At 37.0% G+C, this 16,021-nt stretch overlaps 1 protein-coding gene across 19 annotated transcripts in view; it reads right to left on the bottom strand.

Annotated features, from left to right (window-relative positions):
* LOC106879297 (guanine nucleotide exchange factor VAV2) overlaps positions 1-16,021 on the bottom strand; it is a 154,969-nt gene that overhangs the window by 16,985 nt on the left and 121,963 nt on the right. For all 19 annotated transcript variants that reach the window (XM_089339476.1, XM_089339472.1, XM_089339474.1 and 16 more), the window contains 5 exons: positions 7,372-7,467; positions 3,872-3,981; positions 1,550-1,639; positions 1,311-1,342; positions 787-834 (listed from right to left, as the gene is read on the bottom strand). In XM_089339476.1, the coding sequence (XP_089195602.1) occupies positions 787-834; positions 1,311-1,342; positions 1,550-1,639; positions 3,872-3,981; positions 7,372-7,467 (376 nt within the window). The remainder of the gene's footprint in view (positions 1-786; positions 835-1,310; positions 1,343-1,549; positions 1,640-3,871; positions 3,982-7,371; positions 7,468-16,021) is intronic.

Raw genomic sequence — 16,021 nt, forward strand, 5'->3', positions numbered from 1 at the left:
ATATATATTCAAAGTGTGTATTTACAGTATTATATATACACCCAATCTTTTGGCTGTATATTTTACAATACACTATAATCACAATACTAATATTGTATATTTGTGAAGGCACGTGGCTCGGTGGTTAGAGCGTCGGGCTCACAATCATGAGGTAATGAGTTTGATTCCTGGATCGAGATATGATTACAATCCACTGTAACTGTTCTTAGTTCATTCTTTTCTAACCATTCCGTCTTGACTCCTAGACATATCTCAGATTTCCAACAAGCAATTAAAAAAAAGTTTCCATTCTTTCTGTCTCAAAACATTATTCTGAGATAATATAGTCTTTTGATATCAAGTGGCACAAACATCTTGTTGGTAAAGCCACACTACAAACGTCCTGCTATCACTATCTACTGCACGTCCACCATAGGGTCACATCAACTTATGTATCTGTTCAACATTTTTCGATTACACAAGTGTGGGTTCAAATATATCATGGTTAAAATAAAACAAGCACATACACACAACAATCCCCCACACACACACACATACACAGATCACATCTTTCCTTAAAACACATACATTGCTGAATAAAATAACAACACTAACACAGGGTCTTGTGAGGCTAAGCTGAATATATTACATTTGGTATGGAATGAACATTCCTTTATTTCAACAATAATCAGATATTTAACATACTTTTCAATTCCAAAATAATGCTTAACTATTTTCAAATGACATTGATATAATATTAACATAAAGTACAGAGAGAGACAGAGATTTGAAAACTTAATAACTTACCATTCTTTTCTTTCCCAATACATTCTTTGTGAACAGCTTTTTTTGTTTCTAAACAGAGAAATAGAGGTTCACATGAATATTTCACTGAAACAATATTTTTAATGACAACAACAGAATTCATTCTACATAATAGTATATACCTAGTCTTGTTCTAAAGATCATTTTTGGGGTCATGATTCTCTTTAGAGAACATGGCTCACAACCAAAAGGCCATAAGTCATTAAGAGAACAACCTTTGTCTCATGTCTTTTTATTGTAAGACTATGAATCTTGGGTCATGCAATACACACATACATACATGGTAAAATGCAGGTGGTTGGTCTCTAACATCAACAAAGAAATTGTGTTTTCAATTTTCCCTCAGTACTGAACCTGTGTTTTCATAAGTGACACTGTTTACCCAGAGTTAACTATCACATACACCCCCAGACCTACTTATGGTTGGCAACCACACCGATGCAAAGAAGAGCATTAAAGAAACAAAGTGTAAAAATGTTCAAAAATACAGTTTAATTAGGACTTACCTTGACACTGGTAACCCTGGAAAAACACACCTCTGTAATGAGAATTTCAAAGAACAATTTAGAAGAATTCACCAAAATTACCAATACTTGATATTGCATGACAAATTTTAATATCGGGTCAACTGTCATTGAAAAGGATCTGTGACTGAAAGTATTCCAGGCATGACTATATAAAGACAAAAATTGTTTGAACAGTTGATGGGTAATTGAGGGTTAAAGTTAGGAGGTTCATTACTTACCTCAACAATTTACCGCACACATCACATTCTTTAGGTTTACTAAAAGTATGCATCACATAGCTAGATCCTGCAGCTGGTTGAACATTATCACTGCAATTGACAAAAAATTTTTTTTAAATGGATTGTCTTATAGAATGCTACAAACTCTCAATGGAGCAATATCTCAGACACTGGTTTCATCTTTTCTATCTTTACTGGGTTTATTTTTATTGAATACCCGTCAGAGTGTAAGTATCTTGAGAGAAAAGCTGAACATTAGAAGCATCAGTTGTGGCGTGCAAGAGAGACGATTGCGCTGGTATGGACATGTGGTGAGAATGGAGGAGGATAGCTGCGTGAAAAAGTGCCACACCCTAACAGTTGAGGGAACCCGTGGAAGAGGTAGGCCCAGGAAGACCTGGGCTGAGGTGGTGAGGCAAGACCTTCGTACATTGGGCCTCACCGAGGCGATGACTACGGACCGAGACCTTTGGAAATGGGCTGTGCGTGAGAAGACCCGGCAAGCCAAGTAAGATCGTTGCCAGTGCCCCTGGACTGGTTCTTGTGCGGGTGGCACATGAGATGCACCATTTTGAGCGTGGCCGTTGCCAGTACCGCCTGACTGGCTCCTGTAGGATTTTCGAGCGAGATCGTTGCCAGTGCCCCTGGACTGGCTTGTGCGGGTGGCACATAAAAGACACCATTTCGAGCGTGGCCGTTTTCGTGCGGGTGACACGTAAAAGCACCCACTACACTCTCTGAGTGGTTGGCGTTAGGAAGGGCATCCAGCTGTAGAAACTCTGCCAAATCAGACTGGAGCCTGGTGTTGCCATCCGGTTTCACCAGTCCTCAGTCAAATCGTCCAACCCATGCTAGCATGGAAAGCGGACGTTAAACGATGATGATGATGATGATGATGACCTCAATGGCTTAGTCTCTGTTACATAGTAAGTGTCATCTAAGCATATGTACATACATATGTACATATATTCTTATAAAGACCCATCCATGCATGCATGCATTCATTTGCATGCGTGCAAACACACACACACACACACATCCATCCATCCATCCATCCAACCACTCATGCATACTTGCATATAGACATCCATATACACATGACACCTAATACATGTGCAGGTCTTTGTGTCACCTCTTCATACACTCCATCCTCACCTATAGAAATTTCAGTGTCTTAGCCAAAGACAGAAGACGGCATCAGTGACAAGATATGAATTTCTTATCATTTGGGTGACTGATACTCTAGCGGAGTCCCCAGACAATTAGATGTCATTGACTCGGCTGCTGATAACCTGAATAGGCCAGTACAGCAGTCAAGACCTAGCTGGCCCACATGCAATGACAGACTATATAATCTCTGCTGCCTGTAGCTATCACAACCTACTAAAATTCATGTCAGTCATGCAAACTTAGATGCAACCTAACACTTTCAAATCAGTTACCACCTAATGTGATAAATGTTGTCACTGAAATACTATACTGTTGAATGCTGACAAATGATGCCAGCATCCTGTCTGCTCCTCCACATGAACTTAACAATAAAATAACTGATGGAGCTATCATAGAAAAAACAACCACATGACTTGAATTGATCAATGGAGGCCTAAAAACATTCACTCATTCCAAAACCTGTACTGAGACCCCATTTAGACTATGGTCTCACCAGCTCCAAGTTAAATATATATATATATATATATATATATATATATAAATAATCTTATCATCATTTAATGTCTGTTGTCATTGCTGACATGGGTTGGACTGTTTGACCAGGGCTGGCAAGCTGAGGGGCTGTACCAGACTCCAGTCTGATTTGGCATGATCTCTATGGATGGATGCCCTTCCTAATGTTAACTGCTCTGAGAGTGTAATGGGTGCCAGTTATGCGACACCAGCATCGGCCACAACTACGATTTCACTTGGCTTGATGGGTCTGCCTTCATCAATGGAATACTCTCAGATAACACATAAATATAAATATATATGTATATTTGTATTTATGAGCTATCTGAGTGTATTCCACTGATGAGGGCAGAGCATTTCTTATGCAGAGCCAGAAATCTGGGATCTGGAATTATCCAGGGACTAAAACTGTTATACCTGACTTGAACATCCAAGCTAAACAAACTGAATAGGTTGTTGGATCCTCAACATGGCAAAACCAATGTGAGAGTCTATCATCATACACACACACACACACAAACGTATACACGCACACATTTATTCTCTCCAGGTCAGTAATTATTAAAGTTTTTTAAAAAAAGGAAAAGAAAATTAAACCATTAGGGAAACGGAGGAACAGCAGTAGCAGTTTGAACTCACAGTGACAGTAAAATTGCTTCAATCCATTTACTACGCATGTCATCGGTTTTAGCAAAGAAAGTATAAGCTAGCTCTTGATTTTTCTGCACCATCGTGAAGGAAAAGTTCCACTGTAAAGAGAAATGGTATAGCATTTTGTGCAGTGTTAGTTTTTTTTTTTTTTTTTTTTTTTGGGATAGGAATAGACTTTGATAAACAGTGACTTTGGCAGACTGAAATTAAGATATAAAAGATTATATACATTTCCATGAAGTCTAATATCAACAAATAAACTTTGTACTCAACAAACTCTGCTCCTCAACTCTCTCTCTCTCTCTCTCTCAGTATATGTCTGTATATGTCTGTGCATTTGTTGTATGCATATATGTATTTTTAAATCTATACATGAATAAGCATGTGGGTGTGTGTGTGTGTGTGTGTGTGTGTGCAGGTACATATATATATGCACATGCACACACACAAAAATATCTCAAATAAATCCAACTAGTGGTTTTGTAAAGACTACCTGAAATGATTGTGTGTGTGTGTGTGTGTGTGTGTGTGCGTGCGTGCGTGCAAACATGTATTAAGAGAGAGACAGAGAGTGAACCACACAGACACATAATCAGTGAAAATTACACACACACACACAAACAGAACAAATTATACATCGATTTACATATATGCACAGTTATGCCAAAAATAAAACTATAACAAGATTGTAAACAACTACTCATTAGTTAGAACTGATGTTCTCAGCAGGTGTAGCAGATAAATGCGTGTGTGTGTGTGTGTGTGTGTGTGTGTGTGTGTACATACATACATAGAGAGAGAGGAAGAGAGAGTATTTCTTCCATTTTCCCATTATTCCCTTCAATAAACTATCTCCACTCCACTTTAAATGACCCTTTTTGAACACATCAATGACCATCTACCTCCGCAGCCACCAGAACAGGTGTTCTGACAGACTATCTGATCCCTATCAATTGGATTATTGCAACTTTAGATAGCACCACTTCAAATCTGAAACAGCAGAGTTACGCCAGTTGGAGAGAGAGAGAGAGAAAGAGAGAGTGTGTGTGTGTCTATGTAGTTACTCAGCCTGCTAAAAATAACAGACAAATCTTCCTTAAATCATGCCTTAACTGTCATAAAGAAGCAGAAGGTTTGATACTGTTGAGTGGCATCTTGTATGTCTTCTACTATAGCCTTGAAGTGAGCCAAGGCTTTCAAGTCAATTAGGGTAAATAAGAAGCCATACAAATCTAAGTGGTTGGGTGGTAAATGTAATCTGCTCTTGGATGTATTATTAATCTGCCACATGATTTAATACATTCACCTGGCCCTTGAATACCTAAAGTGAAATAGGTTGTTCTTTCTCTCTTTCTCTTTTTTTTTTCTTTAATGATTCAGTTAGAGGTGGAAAGGTAGTGCTCATGACTTTTTGTAGGGTTTTTTTTTTTTACTTGTTTAAAACTTTCACCAGTATACAAGGGGGTGCTGAGAAGTTCCTGGCTTTAAGGATATTGTGAAAGACCTGGTTGGAGACCCAAACTTGTATATGATCCATTTATTTACATTTTATCTAAATAATTATTAAACACACATACACAAAGGCCACACCTTCTTTCACATAACTCAAACCTAATTGCCTGAAGGATATGCTAAAATTGAAAGTACATAATTTAATGCACTGATAGTCTCATTAATAAAACAGATTAATGAGTAAATAATTAAATTAACAGAATCAATAACATTGACGTGGTGTTTGTTTGTCAGTGATATCTAAAGATTATTTCTTCAAACACAAGTCATCCATATTTTTGGAGGTCTAACCTCTTTACAGTTCAATATGAAGCCTCAATTTTACACTCCCTAAAGTCTCATCTGACTATCTTATTTCTTCTCTTTCATTACACCTACAATCAACCCTGATTATATCTAGCAATCTCCTTCCTAGAAATCGTCTTATAAGAGCACCATTCTATACCAAAACTTAACTCCCTAGGATTTCAGATATTCTTTATTCTATAGCTAGCACAGTTTCAACTGAAAACATCATTTTATCATTCATCACTGCATACAGCATGAAATATATATATGTTCATTACCACACAGTACTTGATTTAGACTTGATGAAGCCCTAAACAATATAAAGCTTGTTAAAAAATTATACCAGAAGGTATTACAAAAATTGAAAACATAAAAACCATTTAATTCTTTTGAGACTCATGTCCTAAACCAGTATTGGATATATAATATTGTTGAGAAGATTATTCTGGGATAAAACCAAAGATTAAATGAGATCATATTAAGGGATTGAACTGTTATGATTTCATATCTCCATGCACACTCTTCAAACCCACAATACCTGCTGCATGATCTAGTATATAAACACTTCATAAATATTAAATGTAACTCTCTGAGTGGTTGGCGTTAGGAAGGGCATCCAGCTGTAGAAACTCTGCCAAATCAGACTGGAGCCTGGTGTTGCCATCCGGTTTCACCAGTCCTCAGTCAAATCGTCCAACCCATGCTAGCATGGAAAGCGGACGTTAAACGATGATGATGATGATGATGATAGATATGTTAAAGACTTTGTTATATAAAGTGTGGTGATGGTTTGATAAATATCAACTGATATTAATTATATCATACACTATACAGTAAAAGACATAAAATATCATGAGTATATAAATATATTCAAGTTGTTAAATGATGATTGATCTAAATAAAACTTAAATGCAAGAAAAAATGTAATTAAGATGTGGCTTGTTATGATTTTTTAAATCTCATTAGACTCTCTTCAGATTCACAAAACACTCTCTGATTTAGATGCACAGAAATTTCATAAATAATCTGTTACACCAGAAGGTGGTGATGATTGAAGTATCAACCAATAATAATCATACAATTATACAATACACATCAAGTGGAATTTTAAGCAAATGCCTTCTACAACAGCCTCAGGCTGACCAAAGACCTTTTCAATGGATTTGGAAGACAAAAACTAAAAGAAGTCTGTCATGTGTGTGTGTGCGGAAGTGTTCTTGCTTCTTTGTTTATGCTTCCCACAATAGTTACAAATAAGTGTCCTGTCAGACAAGTGGTAGCTCTCATTGCCTGTCTTCAGTGCAAATACATCCAGGCAAAGAATATCTCAGTATATGATGTAATCTCGTATATGCAAATGTAAATATACAAGACAATGTTGTGATGATTACTTTGAGTTAGAATCTAGATTACGACAATACACGATCAGGAAGTTGGCTATTATGATTTTAAGTGCCCTTTAACTCTCTTCAGACCCTCTATACTTGTGTTATATATATTTCTTCATTTGGACACATACGTACCTTATAAATACTCTGTTTAGAAAGAAATGATGATCATATGGCAAGAAGCAATCAAAATTAATTAAACAATATACTATACAGCTCATTATTTCACATATATGTAAACTTTCAATATAAAGCTTAAAGTTGACATACAGAGGACAAACATATCATTACATTACATACCTTATCAGGCTTCCTCTGTTGATCCCGACTAGGGACTTGTTCATCAATTCGGTATTCACCAAGAGCAATAGCTTCTTTATAACTATATGCTTCTCCCTGAAAACACACACAAAAACACCCATGATGAATGACAGAAAGGGGTTTCCTCAACACTCCAGTGAATTAAAAGGTGGTTAAAAGATGGATCTCTGTGCAGAAAAGCATTAGTCGCTCATTAATACCAACAGTTTCTTCATAGACATGTTAGCTATTGACTGGAGATAGAATATGGCTGTCAGACAATGAGAATTCCTATGTGCGAATGTCAGACAATGAAAATACTTACAGGAGGCTGTCAGGCAATGAGAATACACCTACATGTAGATGTCAAGTAACAAAAATACCTACATGCGGATAGTAGGTAATAAGTATACCCTCGGGCAGATGTTAGGTAGTGAAGTTTCTATAGGAATTGGGAGAAGAGGAAACAAAAACCTCTGATGAAGACAGAGATTAGTTGTGGCAAGTTTTAGCTGTTGATGTTGTTATTGCTGTGTAGCTCTGGGTGATACCTGAAACAGCAGATCTGCAACTAAAGATGTTCCAGTGGTGATTATTCCGTCTCTTTTTTTTTTTTTTTTCTTCAGATACAGCACATCTAGGACTACATTATCAAGTGTACCCTTTCACTTTTTAAGATGGGAGGATGTCGTTTGAGGGAGATTGGGCTACTATTTCTAGCAGGTCAGACGACCACAGAGAAGCTCCTCTATTAAGGTCATGTATGATAGTAATAAGGAGATGGGGGATATGGTTCAATGGTTTATCAGAAGCTAGAAGCAGATATTGAGGATGGTAGAGGACTTGGTTATAATGAGAAGCATTTTCTTAAAGGAAAAGTCGTGAAATATTTTAATAAGCAAGCTAATGTGATTTACTAAGGGTTAGAAGGGAGCTCCTAGTGAATGGCAAATAGTCAGAGAATCTGTGTACCGATGGCAGGAAGAAAGAAATGTAAAGTTTGACATGGAATATGTATAAAGAGGATATTGTAATGACAAATGTTGATTTTATTGTGATTTAATCATGTGACCAAGGGAAGTAATAGCAAATTGTTATGCGCTTAGAATGTGTGTAAAAATCTAAGAGTGTGGCAGACTTCATGAGGGGAACATGGAGAGCTAAAGCACCATATTAACACTGTGACAGGTAACATGTGGGGTACAGAGCCAGAAAAAAAAAGGCAGACAAGTGAAATATATGACAGGAAAGCTGAAATGGACAACAGGCAATTCTATCTTTGACACACACACATACACACACATACACATACATATAAGATGGAACCAAATAATGAAAGAAAGAGACAGAGAGAGAGAGGTGTAGTAAGTGAGAGGGAAAGATGAGAGAGTGGAGATTAACCCTTTAGCATTCAGATTACTCTGTCAAATGTATACTTATTTATTCATATTGTTTTGAACTAATCAAGTAGTATCTTGTGGCTTTGGGGTTTCAATGATGTTATTGTTTACTTTCAGAATAACATGGCAAGGCAGGTGCAAGAGACTGGATCAGGCTGGTTTGAATATAAAACAGGTAGAATATTTGGGCTGGGTATTGTCGGTTTAAATGCTAAAGGGTTAAGAAAGAAGTGCACAAAGAGGTGGAATGAGGGTAAAACAAAGTATGAAATAATATACTACCCAATAAATAGAACAACAAAAACAACCAAATGATAATTCATCATCATCATCATCATCATCAAAGCGGGAGTAAACTGATGAGCATCTCATATTTGTTGGGCATTGCATATCTATGACTATCATCACCTAATGTGTCTGTCTCATTTCAAAATAGCAGGACATGATTCAATAGGGATTTCACTGCTGTTTCTAGCAGACCAATGACCATATAGAGGCTGCACTGTGCACATGCCATATTAATTTGACTGCTATAAGTTTCAAGTTAAAATGATGTCTCTAACTTGAAAATCATAAATCAATAAAAGAAGTACGGGTCATATATTGGAGCCCTGTCCATTCATTATATCCTTTTCTTATATATTGCTTGTGGCCTTGTGCTAATTTGAGATAATAATAATAATAATAATGGTTTCAAATTTCGTCAACCCCAGTACTTGGTTGGTATCTTATTTTAATGACTACAGAGGGATGGTGGAGGTGCAATGGCCCAGTGGTTACGGCAGCGGACGCATGGTCATAGGATCGCAGTTTTGATTCCCAAACCGGGCATTGTGAGTGTTTATTGAGCGAAAAACACCTAAAGCTCCATGAGGCTCCGGCAGGGGATGGTGGCGAACCCTGCTGTACTCTTTCACCACAACTTTCTCTCACTCTTACTTCTTGTTTCTGTTGTGCCTGTAATTCAAAGGGCCAGCCTTGTCACACTGTGTCACGCTGAATATCCCCGAGAACTACCTTAAGGGTACATGTGTCTGTGGAGTGCTCCAGCCACTTGCACGTTAATTTCACGAGCAGGTTGTTCCCGTGATCAGATCAACTGGAACCCTCGACGTCGTAAGCGACGGAGTGCCAACACACAGAGGGGTGAAGGGTGAAGTAGGCCTGAACAGGATTTATGAACTCAGAAAGTAAGGAACCAGGAGAAACACTACAAGGCATTTTGTTTGATGTTCTAATGATTCTGTCACTTCACTGTGATGATGATGATGATGAAGAGGAAGAGGGTTGAGGTGGTGACAGTGGTGATGGTGATAATGATGTTAAACTTACAAGAAACTGTGGTATTTAAAACAAGAACTAAGCTAAATGGTTGAAATCATAGAAACAAAAACAAAAGAAACAAACATGAATATTGAAACAAAGGAAACAAAGGTAAGGTTTGAATGCAAAGAAACAAAAGAAAGAAAGAAAGAAAACAAAAACTGTGAGACAAGGAAAAGGTAGTAGCAATAGTACATTCCAGAAGGTTACTTAGACTAACCATACAGTGACTGTTACAGAAATAAAATTCGCAACAAAAGAAGTGGAATAAAAAATAAAAACAGATTTGCATGCAAGATGCAGGACAACACAGTAATAATAATAATAACAATAATGATAATAATAATAATAATAATTCATTCTTTTATTGGCCACAAGGGCTAATATAAATCAAAACATTAAAAGACAACCAAGACGATATACAAAGGGTTTTGCAAAAATAAAATATAATAATAATAATAATAATAATAATAATAATAATTAATCCTTTCTACTGTAGATTCAAGGCCTGAAATTTGGGGGAAGGGATTATGTTGATTACATCGACCCCAGTATGTAACTGGTACTTATTTAATAGACCCCAAAAGGATGAAAGGCAAAATTGCAAAATTGACCTCGGTGGAATTTGAACTCAGAACATGACAATGCATGAAATACCGCCAAGTATTTCATCCCTTATATTGGCCACAAAAGCCAGAGATGTTGGGGGAGAATATGAAGACAAATAATAAAAACTATAGACTTATGTTATCTCAAGTAATGAAAAAGGTGAAAATCAAAAAAAAACAACAGATAACATTAAAATGCCACTAAGAAAAAGTTCCCAATGAGAACGAGAGATACCTTGGAAAAGTCAAGGGAAAACCCCACACATCTAAAAGATATAAACATCTGACAGCTTAAATATATCAACAGTACCCTCTCTTAGCTACTTGCCAGCTTTTCATAGTCACGTAATTAGAATAAGCCCATTTAGTTGTATCAGTTTTGCTGCTCATGCTCACCTTTCATAAAACACACTAAACAGCAGTAGTGTTCTCTATCTCTCTCTCTCCCCACTTATCTTACTCTTCAAGAGGGAGACAGCTACTTCTGGGAATTGGAAGCTGTACTTGCTTGCCACAACATAAATGTCACCCTATTTTTATAGTGGTGAGAAAAATAAAGCTCGATATACAAATTCTTAATATTTATAAGGCTACTACAACCCTGGTTGAGCAGAACTATTGATTAATGATATCAGTAGTTCTATGCCTGCTGGTTAAGAAAAAAGGGGAGTTTCTATGATTTCTGCAGGTCCTTCCAAGCTGGTGTGAATTATGTGGTTTATATTCAGTTTGGACATCTTCAACATAGATTGGTGCCTGTAACAAAAAAAAAACTAGGCAAGGAAGGATTTGCAGAGGCCAAGAGATCTGTAGAAGATCTGGGAGATAAAGCACAGTGAGAGTGACATGTGAAGGGAAGATAGCATGTACAAACAGGCTGGATAAAGGAGGGAGAGGAGGAGATATGCTGTCAGCTTCTTCTAAAGAGCAATGACAGTTATAGCCATGATAGAAGTAGAAAGAAAAAAATGAGGCATTTGTGAGCTAGTTGTTGAAGATGGCTTTCTTTTGGATATCTTCAAAGACACATGTAAAGAAGCAGCATTGTACTAAATATATGAGCAATACTCCAATTCAAGACATACATAGGTTCTATTAGGATTCAGCAAATGATCAAAGCTGAAGTATTTCCTGATCCTAAAGAAGTGTCTGAGCCTTTGCAATGAAGTTTTGGCAATATTTTACACATCTCTCTTTTCTCCTAGATTACCTATGCATCTCATCTACAGTAAGACCCTTTCCTTTCCAACCTTAGTTTCTCTACACCTGGCACAAAGCCACCTTCCTCAATACCGCATCCCCACTCTGTAAAGAGTTCTTGTCTAATGAGAGTTACTTGGTGATCCCACAGGTGCTGATGACTTGAGAAAAGCACTCAGTACACTCTGTAAAATGGTAGGAGTTAAGAAGGTTATCCAGCTGTAGAAACCATGCCAAAGCAGACACTGGAGACCAACACAGCCATCAGGCTAGTCAGGTCCCACTGATGCAGCCTAACCCATGGCAACATGAAACACAGATGTTAAATGATGATGATTGAGTGTGTGTGTGTGTGTTGCGTGTGTGCACCTTGTGTGTGTGGGGGGGGGGATTATGAGAGAGCAATAGAGCTTGTGAGACTTAGCATTTATTGAGTTTAAAAGGTTTAGCTGTGTGTTACTTGCAGTAGATCGAGTACGATACATAACTGTTTCCTTGATATTTACTCTGTCTTTGTGCAGTGGCAGTAAATTGCTATGCTGTTAAAAGCATTGGCGCAAATGCCTGGTAGTATTTATTCAGGCTCTCTGCTGCACACAAATCTGAGTTCCAATCTTGCCTAGGCCATTTCTGCCCTTTCATCTTTTCAGAATTAGTTACTCCTCTTCTTTCTGCCTCTCCCCGCTCTTTCTCAAAATTGGCTACATGAATGGGACAAAGAAGAATTCACATTGCTCTCCCACCAATCTTTTCACCACCACACTATGGCCATAACAAGAAGAATATTCTTGTGTTGATGAAAGAAACGCTTTCAATATGTTCCTAGTGAAGGAAGTTTTCAATATCACTGTTCTTATATTCCCTGTACAAGAGTGAAGCATTTAAGTTTCAAATGCATAGTGCCTGTGAATGGAAAATTAAGGGGTTGAAGTAGAATATCAATTCCATATGATTACGTGGTGTTAGAAGTTACAGGAGGTAAGTCATTGATGTAGAGAAAGATGCAGATTGGTACATAGAGTTAACTCATTAAGGTCTAAGACTTAATTCACAGGTAGAGTTTTCAAGAAGATAACACAGGATTAAGGATCAAATGGGTTGAAAGTTAAGCTCCTAGGCTGCATATGAATGATGTCGATATATGGAAGCTTAAGGCTGGAGGAGCAGGAAGAGGAGAGGGATAAAGAGAGAGTTGATTAACAGATGTGTAGTGATGATGAAACAAAGGTGCATGTTAGTGCATGTGCATGCATGTGCACAAGGGCATTGGGTCTAAACATCATCAATGGTGAAGAAGGAGAGAGAGGGTGAGGGGGTTTGTAGTAAATATAATCTTAATATCTTAATGTATCTTTAAAGTGGAAAATCAAAAATAAACATAAATCAATAAATAAACAAAAAAGCTAATAAACCAAAATCAAATCAAGTGAAAACGGGAACCAACAAAGGTATGTGTAAACAAAATAATAATAGAATTAAGAACAACAGGGATTTGAACCAAGAATCAGCATTCAGCAAGACAACAAACAGCATGCACAACACACAGGTGAATCAACTGAAGCATGCATGGAAATTTATACATACATATATATATATATATATGTATGTATATATATATATATATATATATATATATATATATATATATATATATATAAGATAAAAGGGTTAGAAGCAGACCTTTGGTTGTAATATACTGACAACAACAACAAAAACAACACCTACCATCAACCAACAACAACAACAATAATCAATAACCCAAAAAACAACAGCAGTAGCAACTAACCAACAAGACATAATGTAAATGAAATGTTTTCCTTTATTCACATTTTCCTTTTGTTCCTGGTGTGAGTCTACGAAAGTCTGCATATGTGTGTATGTATGTGAGTGTGTGTGTCTCTGTGTGTGTGTGTGTGTGTGTGTGTGTGCGTGCGTGCATGTGTGAGTGCAAGAGAGGGAGAGAGATTCAGTCAACAGAGAGGATGGCAGTTTTCTTGACTTTCGTAGGCCTGTCTCCTTCGCTGATTGGTGATACTGGTGTGGCTGTTGACCAACCAGAAAGTTCGCAGACAAATGTCTGCGGAGGGGCAAGGGAGAGAAGACATAATGCTCTAAATGCCCATTGCCCAAGTGAACTCCACTAAAAGTAACTCGTGGCTTTGTGTGGTTCACAGAATGTTTGATGTTCCTACCACATATATGATTACATTCATCCTGTGACTATATTGAAACCTCAGCATACATGTGTGTGGAAATGTACACACACACACACACACACACACACACACACACACACACATCCATACATATAGAAGGGTTGTCCCAAAATCAAAGCAAGAGCAACCATAAACTGACTTAAGTCATTCAAATTGCACAAATTGGTAGAGCAAATCTTCTACAAATGATGTCTATTCTGCAGGACCACGTCATCAGTACATCGTAGTCTCCATGGGCAACTGGTCCTAAACTCCTCTGTTTTGGAATAAGAGGGATTTCAGAACTGAGCCTTGGTAGACATCTACTTATATCCTAAATTCCTTTCTCTCTCTCTCTCTCTCTCTCTTTATATATATAATAATAATAATAATAATAATAATAAAATATGTAATGAGTTCAATACAGCTACATTTGGAACAATTCTGTTTGGATTCCAGAAGTATATCAAGCTCATTGATCTGCTACCCACATGTTGGTTGGCTATGGCTGCAAACTGTCATTTCATCTATGAGATTTTTTTTTTTTTTTTTGTGACATACAAAATATTGACATGAACCAGTGTTAGAGAGAGAGAGAGAGAAAGAGAGAGAGAGAGAGAGAGACAAAGGATGGAAAGGAGAAAGGTTCAGAAAGTTTGAGTGTGTATCCCGCATGTATACATGTGCAAGTAGAATGTGCACTTACATCAAGATGTGTGTGCTTTTGTGTGGCTAAGTGTGGCAGGGTGCATGGGTGTACTAGGACAGGCAAAATGTTTGCAGGGTGTGAGTGATCAATATAGGCAAAGCAATACAAAATAAACAAACAATAATAACAACAACAGCAACAACAAAACAAGGAATATAATGAGGGTGGAGGGAAGGTGAAATAACTAGCATGGGGTGGAGTGGATTTTGACATGCCTGGGATGTTCAAGGGACAACAACACGAATAGTAGCAGCAGTAATAGTAAAGCAGGGTAGCCCCGCCCACCAACCTCCAGTCATACACTTTTTCAGTGCAGACTTTACATCAGATAGATGAGGAGGAGGAGGTGGAGGAGGAGAGGATAGAAAGAGAGAGAGAGAGAAGTTACATGTGAAGTGAGCAAGAGAGAATGAATGAGACAAAAGAGTGTGTAGGAACACACACGTGCACACATATATATGTAATATATGCAAACACACACACACACACACATATATATATATATATATATATATATATATATATATATATATATATATATATATATATATATATGTATATATATATACATATATATATATATATATATATATATATATATGTCTATATATATACAAATACACACAAATCATATATATATATATATTCATATATATAATTATGCAGAGAGAAATAGTTATGTGTGGTGGTGATACCAGGAGCAGATAGAGAGAAGAGACAGCACGTGATTATATGGCAGTGGTTGTTGTGTTGATGTGTGTGTGTCTTTGCCAATTAGTAAAATGGCTTTTTTTGGGGTGTGGTCTATGATGTTAGTGAGTGCACTACTGCGTGCATACATACATACATACACACACGCACGCATTGCTTTATATTATGTATTGTAATGTAAGAGTACTAAAGTACATTAAAATCTATTTTACATAATGCAAAACCTCTTCTGATAAAGATTTCAATTTGCTGTATCAAGTGAATAGTTATGTTTATTATATCCAAAGTTAACAGTCTAAAATGAGTTTTGCCCTAGTCTTGGGCTTCCATGACTGAAGAATAATGATGTGTGTGTGTTATAACCTTTATTTTTTCACTGGTTTTAGTCAATGGATTGTATCTATGCTGGGGTGCCACATTTTAGGCAATATTCGATAACTTATAATTGTAACCATTTTGTAAAGATCTATTATCCAAAACATTTAAAATACTCCATTTCAACTT

This window comes from Octopus bimaculoides, chromosome 21, assembly GCF_046866305.1.
Source record: "Octopus bimaculoides isolate indiv1 chromosome 21, ASM4686630v1, whole genome shotgun sequence".
NCBI classification, from domain to species: domain Eukaryota; kingdom Metazoa; phylum Mollusca; class Cephalopoda; order Octopoda; family Octopodidae; genus Octopus; species Octopus bimaculoides.